Source organism: Phaseolus vulgaris, chromosome 2, assembly GCF_000499845.2.
Source record: "Phaseolus vulgaris cultivar G19833 chromosome 2, P. vulgaris v2.0, whole genome shotgun sequence".
Classification (NCBI taxonomy): domain Eukaryota; kingdom Viridiplantae; phylum Streptophyta; class Magnoliopsida; order Fabales; family Fabaceae; genus Phaseolus; species Phaseolus vulgaris.
In genome coordinates, this window is record NC_023758.2 from 9,350,283 (window position 1) to 9,367,242 (window position 16,960).

General features: G+C 36.8%; 2 protein-coding genes across 2 annotated transcripts; one reads left to right on the plus strand and one right to left on the minus strand.

The window, feature by feature from the left end:
* Nucleotides 1-2,707: 2,707 nt before the first annotated feature.
* LOC137810604 (uncharacterized) lies at nucleotides 2,708-3,545 on the plus strand. The gene has a single exon (XM_068611963.1). It carries the CDS (start codon nucleotides 2,879-2,881, stop codon nucleotides 3,332-3,334), a length of 456 nt encoding a protein of 151 aa, XP_068468064.1. The 5' UTR covers nucleotides 2,708-2,878; the 3' UTR covers nucleotides 3,335-3,545.
* Nucleotides 3,546-11,917: 8,372 nt separating this feature from the next.
* On the minus strand, nucleotides 11,918-16,735 carry LOC137810608 (proline-rich receptor-like protein kinase PERK12). The gene is made up of 7 exons (XM_068611967.1): nucleotides 15,362-16,735; nucleotides 14,618-15,022; nucleotides 14,424-14,510; nucleotides 13,544-13,691; nucleotides 13,083-13,230; nucleotides 12,811-12,972; nucleotides 11,918-12,635 (listed from the first exon to the last, which is right to left on the minus strand). Exons 1-7 carry the CDS (start codon nucleotides 16,251-16,253, stop codon nucleotides 12,390-12,392), a joined length of 2,088 nt encoding a protein of 695 aa, XP_068468068.1. The 5' UTR covers nucleotides 16,254-16,735; the 3' UTR covers nucleotides 11,918-12,389.
* Nucleotides 16,736-16,960: the final 225 nt, after the last annotated feature.

Genomic DNA, 16,960 nt, shown 5'->3' on the forward strand with positions numbered 1-16,960 from the left:
TTTCTTCCTGCACCCTATATTTTTCTTCTTGCACCCCACAATTTTGTAAATTCCGAAATTGACTCCCACAATTTCGGGATCTGGGAGTGTGCTACAGATTTATCAATCCGGAAGTGAATAATGTTGCATTCCGGATGAGGGGATGTTCCGAAAGTAAGTTTGCATAAATAATTGATTTTGATTTCCAAATTGCTGAATCTGGAAGTTTAATTTCTATTACGGATTGGTGGATCTGGAATGATTTTTTTCAATTATGGATTTCTAAATCTGGAATGCATATTTTGAATTACGGATTGGTAGATCCAGAATGATTTTTTCAATTATGGATGTTTTGCATTTTTTTTATTTTGGATTAACACTATCATTCATGTACTACCAGAAGCATCAATCCAGAAGATTACCGGATGCGCCAATCTGAAAATTAAACGGAAGTGCCAATCTGAAAATTTACCAGATTTCATAATCCAGAATACAAAAAAAAAATGTACAGTTTATATAGGGATAATTTTGTCTTTACGCAACCTTTTGGGGTGCAGGAAGAAAAATGTAGGGGTGCAAAAAGACAGATTATTTTTTACTTTTTTAAAATGTAAAATTAAAAAAATATATATATATCACGAATTCTTTTAGGCAAATTCTGTCGCGGTGACAATTTGAACCTGCACTCTATTATTTTTTTAATTTTTTAAAAAATATTTTTTATTATAAATTTTGAAAATCTGAAATTTAAAAATTAAAATCTCATTCTAAAAAAGTAAATTCGAAATGAAAAATACATAGAAAGAAAATCCAAAACACAAAATTTGAAAAAGTATTTTGAAAAAGAATTTTAATTTAGAGATATGTTCTGGAAATCCAAATTTAGAAATATATGAAAAAAGAAGAAGAATTTAAGTGATTTAAGGTGATTTGTCAATTTTACATGGTTCTTTTCGTTGTTTAATTGATTGATAAATGGGGGGCAAGGCTAATTCTCTTATGATAAAAGAGGAGATAAAATAGAATTATAGAAGCATTTGGGTCCCCAAAAAAGTGCTTTATACTTGGACGTTACACTGAAATTTCTGACTTCTTGCACTCACAAAGACAAGCAAGTATGAAATCCTTTTGCAGACAAATATGCTATTGCTGACAAATGCCGTTGATGGTGATGCTGCATGCTTTGACTACATCTCTGAACCTGTAATTTTATCTTTTGCTTTATCATTTGTTGAGATTATTCATTATAGGCTATTTAGCATTCTCTAAATGTAATGAAAATTAAATAAACTTGAATGGGTAAATTGAAATGAAAGTTTAAAGTTGTATTCTTGCAGTACTCCCCTTGCAAGAACTCACATGATGCCAACCAGAGGCATCGCTGGAAGAAACAGAACCCCACTTTGCACGAACAGTTATATTCTGTTTCGTGGAAGTGGAATTATTCGCCTTTCTTCAACCCTCGCTGGCTTCCTTAATGCATTTGTTTAACCATTGCTTCATATATACTGTTTTCCCTTTATTGAACGGTGGTGACTTTCTCCATTGAAAAGATGTCAGGGTTTCATCACCCATGCATTCATTGCTGCTTCATATTGCTATCCTATTATGTGCTATGTGCTATGGCTAAGAAAAGAATGAAATTCCAACTCAATTGTTTTTACATTTTACTCTCCATATTCCATGTACAAAAAAGAGAACAACAAAAAGTACTTTCAATACTATCTGGGTCTAAATGGAAGATAACAAATTTACTTTTTTCTATAACACTCAAGTGTAGAATTTGACTTAAGAAAAGAATCATCAAGTCACTGATTTAACTAACTGAAGTGTATGATATAATGATAACAAAGTTAATGTATCTAAAACTAATATCTCTACCAACTCAACACTCTCAAGGAGATTCCCTATTTCATAGGGGAATAAAGGGACAACAATAAGGGCAGGGTGACCCCATCAAGCTTACAAGATTGTTATTGGAATGGTTAGTGCTTGATACTTTTGCACAGATCCCAATATTAATAAAACAAATCTGGTCTCTCCCTGTGTCCCCCCTTTCACAGTTTTCGGAGAAATTCTTGACTAGATGTTCCTTTATGCATCACGTTTGGAACATCATCCTGCTCCTAAAGACAATTACTTTGTTTAGACCCTAGGTCTGTATAACTGACCGTATAGTAATGTCTACGACAACAGAATTGTCTATGGCCTAGAAACTACAGCATGACCACTGCAGCACATAACATGTATCACAACACAAGTTTTTTAAGCTTTACAAAATGTCTTTCATCAAATAGTGTGTCTAGGATCTTTGTTAATGTAAGGTATATACTTAAAATTTTCCAAGTATATGTATAAAGATTAATTAAGACCATAATGATCTGTTTTCTGGCCTCGCTCCCCTTATAATTTGTTGGAAGAAAAGTAATGCGCACTTATGAACAAAATATGATGACTATTTGGCTACATAGGGTCACAGAGTGTGTCATTCAATGATTATGACTGGGAACAGCTCAGTAAACAAAAGCTGCAGTTTCATGGGGCCTTGAGAGTGTAATGTGTCCTTATGCTGCAAGATCTTGCTTTCTCTCCTTACAAAGCAATCATAGGAGCCAATAAGTTTAAAGAGCACAAAGAATATCTTTAGTTTGCCTTCTTTATTAAAGAAAGTTCCCCTCTCCTCCTTTTTTAAATTAAAAATTCCTACTTATTAGAGAGCCTATTTACATAACCACTTCTCACACCAAATCCCCTTAAGTGCTTGGTTAGTTAACACTACTCTACCTTGGTCTTCACTCAAAGAACAAGAGCTGCAGCTTTAATACCAAATCCTCTTATCCCCCACAATTCTCACACCCCTCAACACAACTATTCTCTCTTCTCATTTCTCCCATTGAAGATGTCCTTACAAGTTCAGCCACAGACACAGCCCCAGCCACTGATGCAGCAGCAACAGCAACCTGTCCAGGTCTACCCTACCAGTGTCACATACCAGTCACCACCCCACCATTCAAACGGATCTTTTGGGTCAGTGTTTGTTGTTTTGGCTATAATAGTAGTCATTTCTGCAGTTGCTTGCTGCCTTGGAAGGCTTTGCAACCGCCGCAGCCGAAGCCACAGCCACAGCCACAGCCATAGCCAGAAACATGCAAAACCTCAAAAGCAGCAGCAGCAGAACCACAACAACTTCCGTCCAAAAGAAGTGGACATTGAATTCGGTTTTGACAAGAGAATTGCAGCTTCCAAGCCTAATGGACATGGAGCAGGCAGAGGAATGAAGCCACTTCCTCATGGTGACATGAAAACCTTTGAAATGAAGCTTGGCCACCAAGGTAAAATAAGACCAGGTCCATGAAGGGAATCATTTGAGAAAAGTATTATGTAGACAAGCCCATCTTCTTGTTGGAAACTGTTCCTTCTCTATACACTGTGTTTCTATTTATCTTCTCTGTTTTTTCTGTCTCTTATTAGATCTGCAGCTGCAAGATGAAATGTATAATTATCTTCTCAACTCTTTTATGCCCTTGTTTTGAAATTTGAAACAAAATCTTGTGTTCTCTCTGTAATGTGGATTTGTGTAAGTAAAAAGAGTGTAAAAATAGAAATGACTCAATTTAATGATGGATTGATTGGATAAAAAATAATGACGGTTTTGAATGATTTTATATCTAATTAAATTGATTTAGAATTTTTTTATGAAATTCAGTTTGAACTGATCAAAATTAACAAAGCAAAAGAAACAACTATTTAGAGAGGCAATAACTACACTAGACACAATCAGAAGTTGTGCTGCAAACAAACCTATAACAGGTTAAAAGAAACTAATCTATAACAGAGTTAATACTCATCCATATATTAGGTGAATTTATAAACTTTCATTATGTATTAAAGAAACTTCTTCAAGTGCACATAACGAGAAAGTGTAAAATTTGTCGATGTACTCTTACCATGATTTTTAACAAAATTTATTTACTTTGATTTATAACAACTATTGATGTTCAGTTTTGACATGAATGATAGCCAAGAGTTACTTTTGAACAAGTTCAAGAATGAAAGTCAATACCTATCATGATAAGAGGGATTAAAAGCAAGATGTGTGACAATATATTATCGAAAAAAAATATAGCTGTGTTAATTGAAACTTCAAAATGTTTAACCAAACTACTTCGTTGGACACTAAAGATAAAACACGATATTCCAATTTTGCTGCTGAAGACTTGGACACAACACTTTGTTTGATAGACCAGGAAATTAAAGAATCACCGAGAAAAACACAAAAACTAGTGGTTGATTTTTTGGTATCTAAACAAATGCCCTAGTCTAAATCAAATATGCTGAAAGATGAAGTTTGTTGTTGTATGGAAAAAGAGACCTTGAACTGGAATTCAAGTACTATAAAAAGTGATTAACTATAGCTAAATATGTGGTTAATGGATTCTACATGTACTGACTTGTGAATTGCTAAAGCAATGTCTGGTTTGGACATTATCAAGTATATAAGTCTTCCAATTCATCTTCTTTACAAAGAGAGATCCTCGATAAGGTCACTATCATTGGGATTAAGTTTTAAATTGGGATCCATAGGTAATGTAGTTGATTTACTATCTAAAAACCCAGTATCATCAAACAAAGATAAAATATATTTTCTCTAACTCAAAGAGACACCCTTTTGGAATTTGGCAATTTCCAATAATCTTTAATTTGAACAAAGAACTCAATTCAATTGTATCTTATCAACACAAAAAGAATAAAGATTTACTAGGAGGGTGTCGTCCACATACAACAACAAGAGTCACAACAAGAGTCATTTGAAAGCATTCTGAGCTCAAATGATAACATTTGGTGGGTCAGATGTTGTACGCTATAAAATATTCATGGGCATGTTCACTGGAACAACCCTCGAATAGTTTAGTGGAGTCCTAGATGGTTACATTACCTCATTTCAGGAATTCTTCAGGGTATTCAAGGAACAGTTATTGGTCGACAAAGTGAAACCCCCTCGGTTGGCCGACCTTTTTGACTTAACGGGAAATAACCCCTTATAGAATATCTGAACCATTTTTGCATTGTTTCGGTACGCCTCCAAAACTCAAATGAAGAGATGGTGGTGGACGCGTTTGTGAAAGGACAACGAGTCAATCAATTCAGTGATTCTTTACTTTAGAATTTAGCAGAGTCCATGACGGAAGTACGAGAACAAGCCTTAGCCCATATTGAGGTAGAGGAGGCGATTCGAAGAAAAAAGGCGAATGAATAGCAGAAACAAGGACAACAGATGAGAACATTGGCTGAAGAGTAATAAGACTCCATCTGGTCGACAATATGATCAAAGATATATTTCGTATGAGGCTAAGAAGGACAACGCAAGAAAGGACCAGTCAGAGTATGACTCGCTTCGTCCGAAATTCAACACGTTGCATAAGTAACTAATGACGAAATAAGATGTTATTGATACACTACAGTTCCTGAAAAAGAATGATTGCACACTGGGAAGTCAAAAGGAAGCTTGGTGCAAATTTCATCATGCGGTCACAATACCGAGCGATGTTTGACCTTGTCATATCAGCTCACCGGATTAGTTATAAAGGGACTTTTGACAAAATACCTCCAAGCTTATGACCTTTAGCTCAACGAGAACAATAACCATGGGAAATATCCATGTATCATTCCTCAAATAACCCATTATTTAAGAGTATCTAACTATTATAGCCTCCAACTTTTTGCAACAACAACGACTAATAAGACTCTTACAGAAGTAAGTTTAGTCGTGGTGAAAAAGTGTATGAGAAATCAATTTCATCCTGTTGTGTGTAGCCTTTGGCTACCAACTAAGTTTTGTATCTATCAAATAAGTCATCATTATTGTATTTCAATTTAAAAACTCATTTGCATCTTATGCAATGTTTGTCTTCCAGTAAAGGGAAAAAATCAAGTGTCATTATCTTTCAAAGTCTTAATTTCTTGAGTCGTGGCATTTCTCCATTTAGTGTGTAAGAAACTACTTGATGATAAAATTGAGACTCATAAGTGGTGAAAATTTGATTGATGAAAGTTTTGTACTCTAGATTGAGCTTGTCTAGAGAATAAAAATTCTGAATGGGATATGGGTGTGAGGTGCTAGAGCACTCATAGTGAAAATTAGACATTGATTTTTCAGATACATCATAGGACTTGTAAGAGTGACAAACAAAAGAAGTATTTGAAGGAAAAATATCAGTAACGGGAGAAGGAACTATCGTATCATCAATGTGTTGGGTATGAAGTCAAGACCAATTGGGTTGGGCTGAGTAGACACTATGTTTTACTGAGTGGGCTTAATCATCGTGTCCCTTTATTATCTCTATTTATCTCTATTTAAAGAGATCATTGTACTTGTAACTGGTGTGCAACAGGATATAATGAAAACCTAATAGTTTCACGTGTGGATGTAGGTTGTAGTTGGCGACCAAACCACGTTAAATCATGTGTTGTTTATTTTTCTGCAGTTGATTCGCGATTATGTGTGTTGCTTCCGCATGCGTTTTTCCTATCAAGTGGTATCAAGAGCCTTGATTCGTTTACACACTAGAGATCCGATCAGCAGAAATTAATCAACGAGACTTAAAAATAGCGACTGCAATAGCGTCCCAAAGCTAGGGTTTCGCAGAGCCTGCAATAGCCTCCTAAAGTTAGGGTTTCGCAAAGGCGCCAACAACATTCTAAAGCTAGGGTTTCACAGGGGTGACAACGACATCCCAAAGTTAGGGTTGCATGTGCGTTCTGCAGGTGTGCTGGTCTGAGACGGCACAGAGTGCAGTGCGACAGCGCTGACCAGCGACGGTGGTTGTGCGAAGCGCGAATAGCGGCGGTGCGCGTCTTGGCAGCTGCAGTCCAGTGCGGCGGAGTGCCAGTGCATTGGGGACTGCGACCAGGTCTGTTAGCGACTGATTTTGGGTGATTCAATTTTTATGGTCTTGATTTTTTTTTTTTAAAAAAAAGATTGCCAAGATCTGAAATTAGTTGTACCGAGTATCTTGACTAGTTGTTTGAGATAGTAGAAGACGGGAGGTTCCGAATTGAAAATTCGATGGTACAAATTTCAATTGGGGGAAAATGAAAATTGAGAATTTGCGAGTTCAGTTACTGAGCACATCAATATGATCTTAGCCAGACTTACGTCAATGGGCATTAATTTCGATGATGAAGTTCAAGCTTTACTACTGCTATTGTCTTTGCCTGACAATTGGTCCGGAATACCAGTTCAACGAGATCTGATTGATTCACTTTTGAGAAGATTCGTGATCTCATTCTTGGCGAGGATGTCCGAAGAAGGATTTTTGGGGAATTATCTAGTGAATCGTTATATGTCATCAGAGGTAAGAGAAATATCAGAGATAGTGGGAGCAAAAACAAAAGAAGGAGTCAGTCAAAGACTCGGGATTGCTCAAGTGTAACATGTTGAAACTACAAGGAGGTGGGACATTTCATGAATCAATGCCCCAATGATAAATAAGTCAACATTGCAGAAGACTTCGCGGACGAGGACTTTTTAGTCTGTTGCGTGGATAGCAGTGTGGATTCCTGGGTCATGGATTATGAAGCATTGCAGAATCTAGTTATTGGATACTTTGGAAAGGTAAGACTAGCAGACAACAGAACTCTTGATGTTACGGGCATGGGTGACATAGTGTTGAAGACACCAGTTGGTTTATGGACTTTGAAGGATGTCAGAGTTGTTCCAAGCTTGAGGAAAAGTTTGATTTCTGTTAGGTAGTTGGACGAACAGGGACATGAAGTGAAGTTCGGAAATCAGCAGTGGAATGTCGTCAAGGGAAATCTTGTCATGGTCTGCGGAAGAGAGAGAGGTTAGTTGTATATGGTCGGATTACCGTGTCTGAGGGAGTGACCATCCCAGTTCAGAAGATAAACAAAGTCCGGTTCACAGAATCTCGTGGGCAGAAGATGGTTGTCTTTACAAGAGAGAAAACCTAGAGCCACAGGTCAGATTCAGGACGAACGAGCATGGAAAGGTTCAGGTAGACCAGTCAGAGGTACTTGTGGCAGTGGAAACACGGGTTGTGCTTCAGCTAAGGTTCCTAGATGATAGTGGGTTAGGAGAACCAGTATTCCAGCGATTGAAACTTCTCAAGAAAACTTCTTGTTGAATATGAAGAGTGTTTGTTCTCAGGTTGTTCCAGGATCCGGCAGTTCCTGTAAGTGGGAGTCGGTAGGAACAGAGAATGGGTCAGTGACTGACGTGTTGAAACTCAGGGGAGTTTTAACGAAGTCTTCAAAATGATTAAGAAGGCTGGTGGCAACTAGAGGTGGAACATTGAGTTCCGTCGACATATTACAGAAGTACATGTACACAGTTGAAGAGCAAGTGAACATTGTTTCGTGACTTCAAGTTGGAGATTGTTGGGTATGAAGTCAAAACCAATTGGGTTGGGCTGACAAGACACCATGTACACAGTTGAAGCGCAGGTGAACATTGTTCCGTGACTTCAAGTGGGAGATTGTTGGGTATGAAGTCAGGACCAATTGGGTTGGGTTTAGTAGACACCATGTTTTAGTGAGTGGGCTTAATCATTGTGTCCCTTTATTATCTTTATTTATCTCTATTTAAAGAGATCATTGTACTTGTAACTGGTGTGCAACAGGATATAATGAAAACCTAATAGTTGCCCGTGTGGATGTAGGTTGCAGTTGGCAACCGAACCACGTTAAATATGGTGTCCTTTATTTTTCTGCAGTTGATTCGTGATTGTGTGTGTTGTTTCCGCGTGCGTTTTTCCCATCACAATGAAAGAATAATAATATTTAGAATAAGTCATATCCTTGAAAGAAAAAATTGTTTCATGAAAGAGAACACATCTTGAAATAAATAATTGATTGGTTTTTAGTTGTATAATTTGTATCCATTGTAGTCTCTAGGATAACAAACAAAAATGGATGAAATGATATGGGGAGTAATTTTTTTTTTGAAGATGGAAAAGTTGGTGCATAAGCCAAACATCCAAAGGCTTTCAATGATCGGGTTTGGATCCATATATAACTTGTAAGGTGATTTTTGTTGTAGCACTAGAGAGGGAACCCTGTTGATTAGAAAGGCATCAGTGGACACACACTCCCCCTAGAGTTGAATTGGCAACATGGATGGAAAAAATAAAGTCCGAGCCACATTCAATAGATGTTGATATTTTCTCTCAACTATTGAGTTTTGTTTAGGTCTCTCCACACAAGAAAATTGATAAAGGGTGCCTCATTGTGCTAGAAAATTAGTAAGAGCAAGTTTTTTGGGTTGTCAGACCTAAAGCACTCAACCTAGGTCCCAAGCTGAGTTTTAACCATTTGAAAAAAATGTTTTATAGTATTAGTTGTTTCAAATTTATGTGTGTGCAAAAATATCAAAGTAAAATTATTACAATCATTAATCAGGGCTAGGAAAAACGTTTGCCATCATAAGTAGGTTTATCAAAAGGCTCCTAAATGTCCCAGTGTAATATATCAAATAATGATTGAGATACCTTGTTGAGTGAAATGAAAGAAAATCTTATAAACTTAGCGAAAGGACAAATTTGACAATAGGAAGTAGAAAAAATATGTGAAATATCAAAAGGAATGCTATTACTAAAAAATCGAAGGACTTTATGTGAGACATGTCCAAATCTTGAATGCCAAACACAAGCATTCTTAAAAAATTGGTATTATGAAAAGAAATATTTGTACTAGTATTAAAGAAAACAAAATTACAATTATCATGTGAAAAGACTCAGGGAAACCACACTTACAATCCTTCAATAAGATTATCAAGGAAAATCTTATTGGAGTGAAACATTTTTTGGATAAAAATTATATAAGAAAGGTGATTGAAAATCACCCTGGGCCAATAAGGCACTAACATACAACAAACTAAAATTGAATTGAAATAAAAAAAAACATTATTTAAGTACAAATGTAGGAGAAAGTTAAACAACATGAATAGCTACTACAGGAACAACAAATTGATTAACACAATGGTTTTATATAAGAGACACATATGTATGATTGAAAACATGACAAATAATGAGTAACACGAGTACACCTGAATCAATGATCAATTTACTTTTAAACAAGAATTAATAGAAATAGCAGAAAAACTAATTATACTACTGTTATCGGGCTCGTGTTAGAGAACTCACTTTTATCTTATTTTATACTCTTAAGATGTATATGCTTTGTTGTGAAAGAAATGTTGAAGATCTTACATCGATTAGAGATAAAGTCAAGTTTAATCGATAAAGTCAAGTTATAGGACATAAGTGGATATATTCCTCACGTTACTAAATATGTGCATAGAGTTAACTTTAGTATATCTTCTAATGTCAAATGCAAAAGCCATTTTAAAGCTTATATTTCATATTACATTTCCACATGCAAAATATTAGCCTTGGAGAAAGCACCGAGATGAATCGGCCATGGTGGTGTTTAAAAGTTCCGCCACTAGCTGTGAGGTTGGCTTGAAACAGAGCCATTCAAGTTTATCTTAATCCAACATGTGAAAGGAGGGTTTCAATGACAACCAGCAATACATTGATGAGATGTAGAATCAACGGACCTCAAGCAATTTTATGAAAGGATCCAGCAATTAAGTTTGAAGCATTTAGGCCCTGCATTTGTGCTTCTAGTTCTAAATGATACTTTGCAGGTGTTTGAAACGGAGCTGCATTGCCAAAGATGGCTTTGCTTCTATGATTCTAGATAGAATCCAACATTAAACCAAATAGCTTGGTGAAAAAGGTTTTTCTCACAAGTGTCTGTCCAAACTCTTGATTTATCATAATATATCTTCAATAATCTAATCATGGATCAATTACATGTAGTCCAATAATAAAACTTTTCAACCAAATACTTGGTGATGTTGCCGCGAATACTGTGACAAACTTGCTTCCACGGTAAAAGTGGCAACTAATGGTTATTTTTCATTTCTCCAAGGTATTACTTACCAGAATTAATACTTAAAATCTGAGTTTAAGTAACCAATAACCTTCAAACTATTATGATGCATAAGCTTTTAATCTTTGGTTCCTTGAAGGTACTTTAACACTTTCTTTCTAGTTTTCTAGTGTTCCATTCCTATTTCCTAAACATTCTAACCACAAAAGAAATGTCATGTGTCTTATACAAAATTGATAGTACATAAAGTTTCCTACAAGGAAAGCATATGAAATGTTTTTCATTTGTTTTCTTTCAAACTCATTGTTGGGACATTGTTCTAAATTAAACTTATCACAATTGGACAAACTTTCATTCTAAACCTTTCAAGAAATTTGTTGATATAGGCCTTTTGAGACAAGCCAATAACTTTGTAGATATAGGCCTTTTAGGTGGAGTAGTTTTCAGGGCTCACAACATCTTACACTCTTGAATATGCCAAAAAAATGCAAGTCTTATGCTACCAATACACTATTGTTATGATTTTCAAATGGAGTAAGGTTTGATTTTTCTATTATTGGTCTGATCCTTAAATGGAGTAATCTCTCGTTTTTCCAATGTTTTCTGAAAAGGAATCGTTTTCTTCTATTGAGACTTTCACAAAGGAAAAAAAAACACTCTCCTATGGTTAAACCGACCATAATGTAAATCATTTCCATATCATTTACAAACATTTGAAACAAAGTCATACAGAGAAAATTCATTTGCTTCTTTATTTAACGCAGTATCTAATTCCCTGAATTTTGGCTCATGAGAATTACAGAACTTGTATGTATATGAAACAGTAATCAGCTAACTCATCGTTCTGTTAAATTGAAATATCATTTGAGTTCTACAAATCCCACAACTCACAAAAAAAAGGACTATAAGCATAAATAGTACACTCTGACTTGAACTCTCCTTAAGAACTGCTCCATATTCGCAACTCACAAATGTTCACTGGTGGTCACTGCCGTAAAACATAAATGTAGTAAGAAACTCACTCTTGCTAATAAATATCTACAACAATCGGTATTAAAAAGTAAACTCGACAAACTTATACTTTACAAGCTTTCAATGTCCCCCGCTATAGAAAAAAAAAATGGGGGAAAGAAAACAAAGGAAAATCTAAGATGTACAAAAGAAAAAATGTTTTTGCGGCACAACACAAGTCAAACAAATACAATCTCAACATTCTTCACAACTTTCATGGTGGTAAGGATGGGAAGTTTGGAAGGTCATGATTCCCATCTTTGTAAGCGAAAAATTTGCTTGGTACTCTGGAAGATGATGCTGGCATAATGAAGAGGAATTTGGTGAAATTAGTTTTGGTTTCAAGAGGAAAAGTTTGGCAAAATTAGTTTGATTAAAACCAGCAGCCTCTAAACTCCACTATGCCTATGCTCATAGTATGTGTGTTCCCTTAAGAGATGTTCTGGGTATTATTGTTCCTTTGGTTGTGGAAAACTAATTCTGAATCACTTAGTTGCTGCACTATCTAACATCCTTGCTGGGTTGGATTCAGTGGTTCCTCTTGAAACAGTTGAACGAAATTCCGAGCTGTTGTTATCAAACTCGGAATCATCAAAGCTTGGATTAACCATCTTTCTGAATCTTGCAATGTCTTCATTATACTGACCAGAATTATAAATTGTGCTCTGACCATATCTCACCCCATTTGATAGATCGTGTAGTTGATCACCGTTGTCTAAGGCTCTTATCACCTGATAAAAACCAATGGACATGTTATCAAATAATTTGAACAAGTTAAGGTAGAAATGATACAAATGCAAATAATTGTGCCAAAATTATTTTGAAAATAAATAAAACAAGAATAATAGGTAGAAGGAGGTTTCGGTGAACACAGAATAAGTAAAAAGTGTCTAGTATTGTTATCACCTGAACCATACTAGGTCGTTTTGGAGCAGAATGGCGAACACATGCTGCTGCTGCCTCAATCATTTTGAACATTTCATTTTCATTGTATTGTTGTTGAAGCCTAAGGTCTACTAGTTGACCAAAGTCTCCTGTCTGAACTGCATGCAGGAGAAGTGGACGAGCCTGTGGAGAGAGGAAAACATCATTTGAGGTGAACGCTTTTTAAGGCAATTGGTAAGAAAAATTAACAAACAAGTAGATGATCATAAACTAAGAATAATGCTCAGACATACCCACTCAACCAAACTCTCCTGTCCTAAGGGCTGCATCGGATCAACAGGTTTCCTTCCAGTTATAAGCTCAAGGAGGACAACTCCAAAAGAGAAAATATCTGATTTATCCGTTAATTTTCCACTTGTTGCATACTCTGGAGCCATGTACCTGCATATTGAAGCTAGAATGAGTTAGATTGGCAGTTTAGAATTTGGCACCATTGAAGGTTTTCTCTGATATGGCTCAAACCGTAAAGTGTGGCTTCAAAACCTAAATTAAAAAGGCTAATTCAAAGATATAGGTCACTTGGCCTCCAAATTAACAGTGATAAAGAACAACATTGATCAAAGTAAAATTTCAATTTTCAGCTGAGAATAATTCTGAGTATTTTCAGAATACAACTTTGATAGCAAGTGTCAGCCTTCTTGAAAGTCCATATATTAGAATGTACTTGTTTATGTTTTAGACAGAGAAAACCTACCCAAAGGTCCCCATCACCCTAGTTGATACATGGGTATTAGCATCGTCGGTTAGCCTTGCAAGTCCAAAGTCTGCAACCTGTGCCTCATAAGCATTATCCAAAAGAATGTTTGCCGATTTAATATCTCGGTGAATAATCTTTGGGTTACCTAGAAAAATAAAATACTTTAGTTTTTTCAAATCTATACAAGATTACCACTGAGATAATAATTGAAAGATAAAATGGAAAAACTGCCCAAGATTAGTAATCACTTAGTGTTACTTGTGCTTGAAGAAACGTACACAAAATCTACCACGGTCAATATCACTCTTATCTTTTGACTAATGAACCTTAAAGAGACCAGACTCAAAAAATAACACGAAATTCTTTAAGTTTCATATGAACTTCATAATGTAGTGTACAGATTTAAAATCAAATCATATTTTAAGATCTCCTAAGCTTTCAGCCAGTTCTCTGCCGTAGAAAACTTTTCTCCATTTCTTTGATACCCTTTAAGTAAATTTCGTCAAACATAATGCACAAAGAGGGTAACAATGTAAAAATTAATAAATTGTCAGCCCCAGAGTTTCGTTGAGAAAAGGATAGAAAAGGAGTTTCTTGGGCCAAAAGAAAATTTTGACTGAATTGACAAGGATAACAGCATATCCAACTTAGTTATGCCCTTTGCACAACCTTTTGAACGCCATGCACATCAGAATCTACGATGTATTGGACCCACTTAAAACTATTCTAGGTTTTTCTGTACACAAGGAAAAATCATTTCCCTATCAATTGTTCTAGTAAAAAGGCACCATGTTCTAGAGAAATGGCTTCTATCAATTGCTTTAATGTATTGTATGTAAGAAGATAATCTCAAAGGACAAATGCAAGATAAACTTACATCCATCATGAAGATATGACAGGCCCCTTGCAGAACCAATTGCTATCTTCAACCTATTGGACCAATCCAAAATTGGCAATTCACTTCCTGTGAGGAGCAGGGCACAAAGAAGCAATAAGGACATATGATAATCATTTAATAAACACAGAAAAACAAGAAATGAATTTCTTAAGAAAAAGAGAAACTCACGTTACCATGCAAGTGCTGATTGAGATTCCCATTAGGAACGAACTCATAGATAAGCACTCTTTGCTGTTCTGATATACAATAACCAATTAGTGAAACCAAATGTCGATGATGGATTCTGCTGATGATGTCAACCTCAGACCTGAACTCCCTTTCTCCCTGGCCACTACCAGCCTTCAAAATCTTAAGCGCCCCCACTCTACCATCAGGCATGGAAGCCTTGTAAACATACCCAAATCCCCCCTCCCCTATTATGTTTTCGCTGGAAAACCCGTTAGTGATCTCCGCAATCTTTTCGTAGCTAAAAACTAACTGACCACCGCTCAGAGCCGGATCTGAAGGAGATTTTATAGGCATGCCACCTTGTTGTGCTCCATTCCCAAAACCAGGCTCCTCTACATAGTAAAGTACATCTGCACTTGATGAAAGCCACACCAAAATCATTAGACATGATAACAACAGGTATGTTTGGGTTCTTCTCCGTAAGGATTTCTAGAAAAAAAAAAAAGAATAAAAAACAAGAATGGAATGAGTTTCTCTAAGAAAAACTTCAAAATTGTTATATACAAGTTGAAAAATAAAAATTTAAAAAGTCATGCAAAAGAACATCAATTTTGAAGTGGTAATTGTAAGAGAATAGTAATTTTCTTATTTTTAGTTTTGATGTTCATCTTTTGATTTTGGTTGTGCAGAAGAGAACTGGTTATAACACCAACAACAACAAAGATGATTACAGAAAATATATGCTCTACCTCCTGCTGCTCCTGCTCCTCTCATATGAGATTTCCTAGGGGGTGGCACGGCATAGATGTTCGCTCGCTTATTCTTATTCCTGAATATAAAGAAAATAACTAGAGCAATAAAGCCAACGATGAAAACCCCGGCGAGAGCAAGACCAACAACTTCTCCTGTATTACTATTACCGGAGGAGCTTGGTGATGCCGTCGGAGGGTGGCTCTTCGGGGGAGCAGACTTTTGTTTTGGTTTGAAAGTCGGAGTTAATCTTGGTGTTGATCGCAGTTGTGAAGGGGGCTTTGACGCTGAAGCTGTCTGCAGCGGCGGCGGACTAATAAGAGAAGCCGGTGAAGGTTGGGTTGTAGTTACAGTTGGAGGCGAAAGGGGCTGTGGAGGAGGATCGGAAGATTGTGGTAATGGAGGTGAATTTTGTGGAGGTGGCGACGATGGTAATGGTTCTGAAGGTGGCGGAGGTGACAGGGAAGGTGGTGGATTTAAACCTTCTGATGGCGGGTTAGTTAACGGAGGAGGCGGAGAAAGTGTTGGCGGGGGAGAAAATTCAACTGGCGCTGGTGGCGACGGAGAAGGGGAAGGTGGTGGAGAAGTAGACGGAGTTGGTGGTGGAGAAGTAGACGGAGCTGGTGGTGGAGAAGTAGACGGAGTTGGCGGCGGAGAATTAGACGGAGTTGGCGGCGGAGGAGAGTTTTCCGACGCTGGCGGAGGTGTTGTCGGGGGAGGAGAAGAATTTTCCGCGGGTGGTGGTGATGATAACGGCGATGACGGTGAAGGCGGCGGCGGATTCGAGGGTACCGAAGACTCTGCGTCCGATGCCTGCAGCGACGAGGACGATAACGGAGCCGAAATGGAATCCGACACAGACGACCCATTTGACGAGGATTCGTCAGCCATTTCTGATTCTCTATAAAATCTGAACTTTGATGATGCTCAGAAATGGCAAGAAAGTTAAAAAAAAAGAAAAAAGAGGGAATGGCTATGGGACCAATGAGATTATAACTTGAACCAGTTTCTCAGAGCAGAGGTTGCAGTCATCAAAGCAGAAAGAGCAGTAAAAACAACAACATGGGATGTTGTTGTTTAGAAAATGGAATTGAATTGAATAGGGGTGATGAAGTCTTCTTGGCCAGCGAATCGTTGAAATTGAAAACGAAATTGGCAGCACGTTGCGTCGACGACGCGTTCAGAGAGAGTGGTGTGTGGTGTGCGTCGGAAACGAAAGAGAAAAAAAATGGAGAATCGGTGGGCACTGCAAAAGGCAAATGCAAAAGGATTAGAGTCATGAACATGCATTCTTCGTTAGCATGAATTTAGGTAGTTAGTTTGAATTCATGTTTGCATAGATTCATGTTGGTTTTTGTGTTGTGATGCTTGTCTCCTTGAATCTCGGGTTACCGCGAAAACATAAAAGTATAAACCCGTTGTGGGCTCCTCCTATTGAATTGGGCTTTAAGTTACTGCCTCTTACCTATTTAAACACGTGTTTTCTTTCATTATCTTCATATCTTATCTTCATTTTTTTTATGAAAACTTTAATTTGTTTTTCTAGATTTGTAGAATTTTATATTTAAATTATAAAGTCTGAAAGATATTTCTAAATT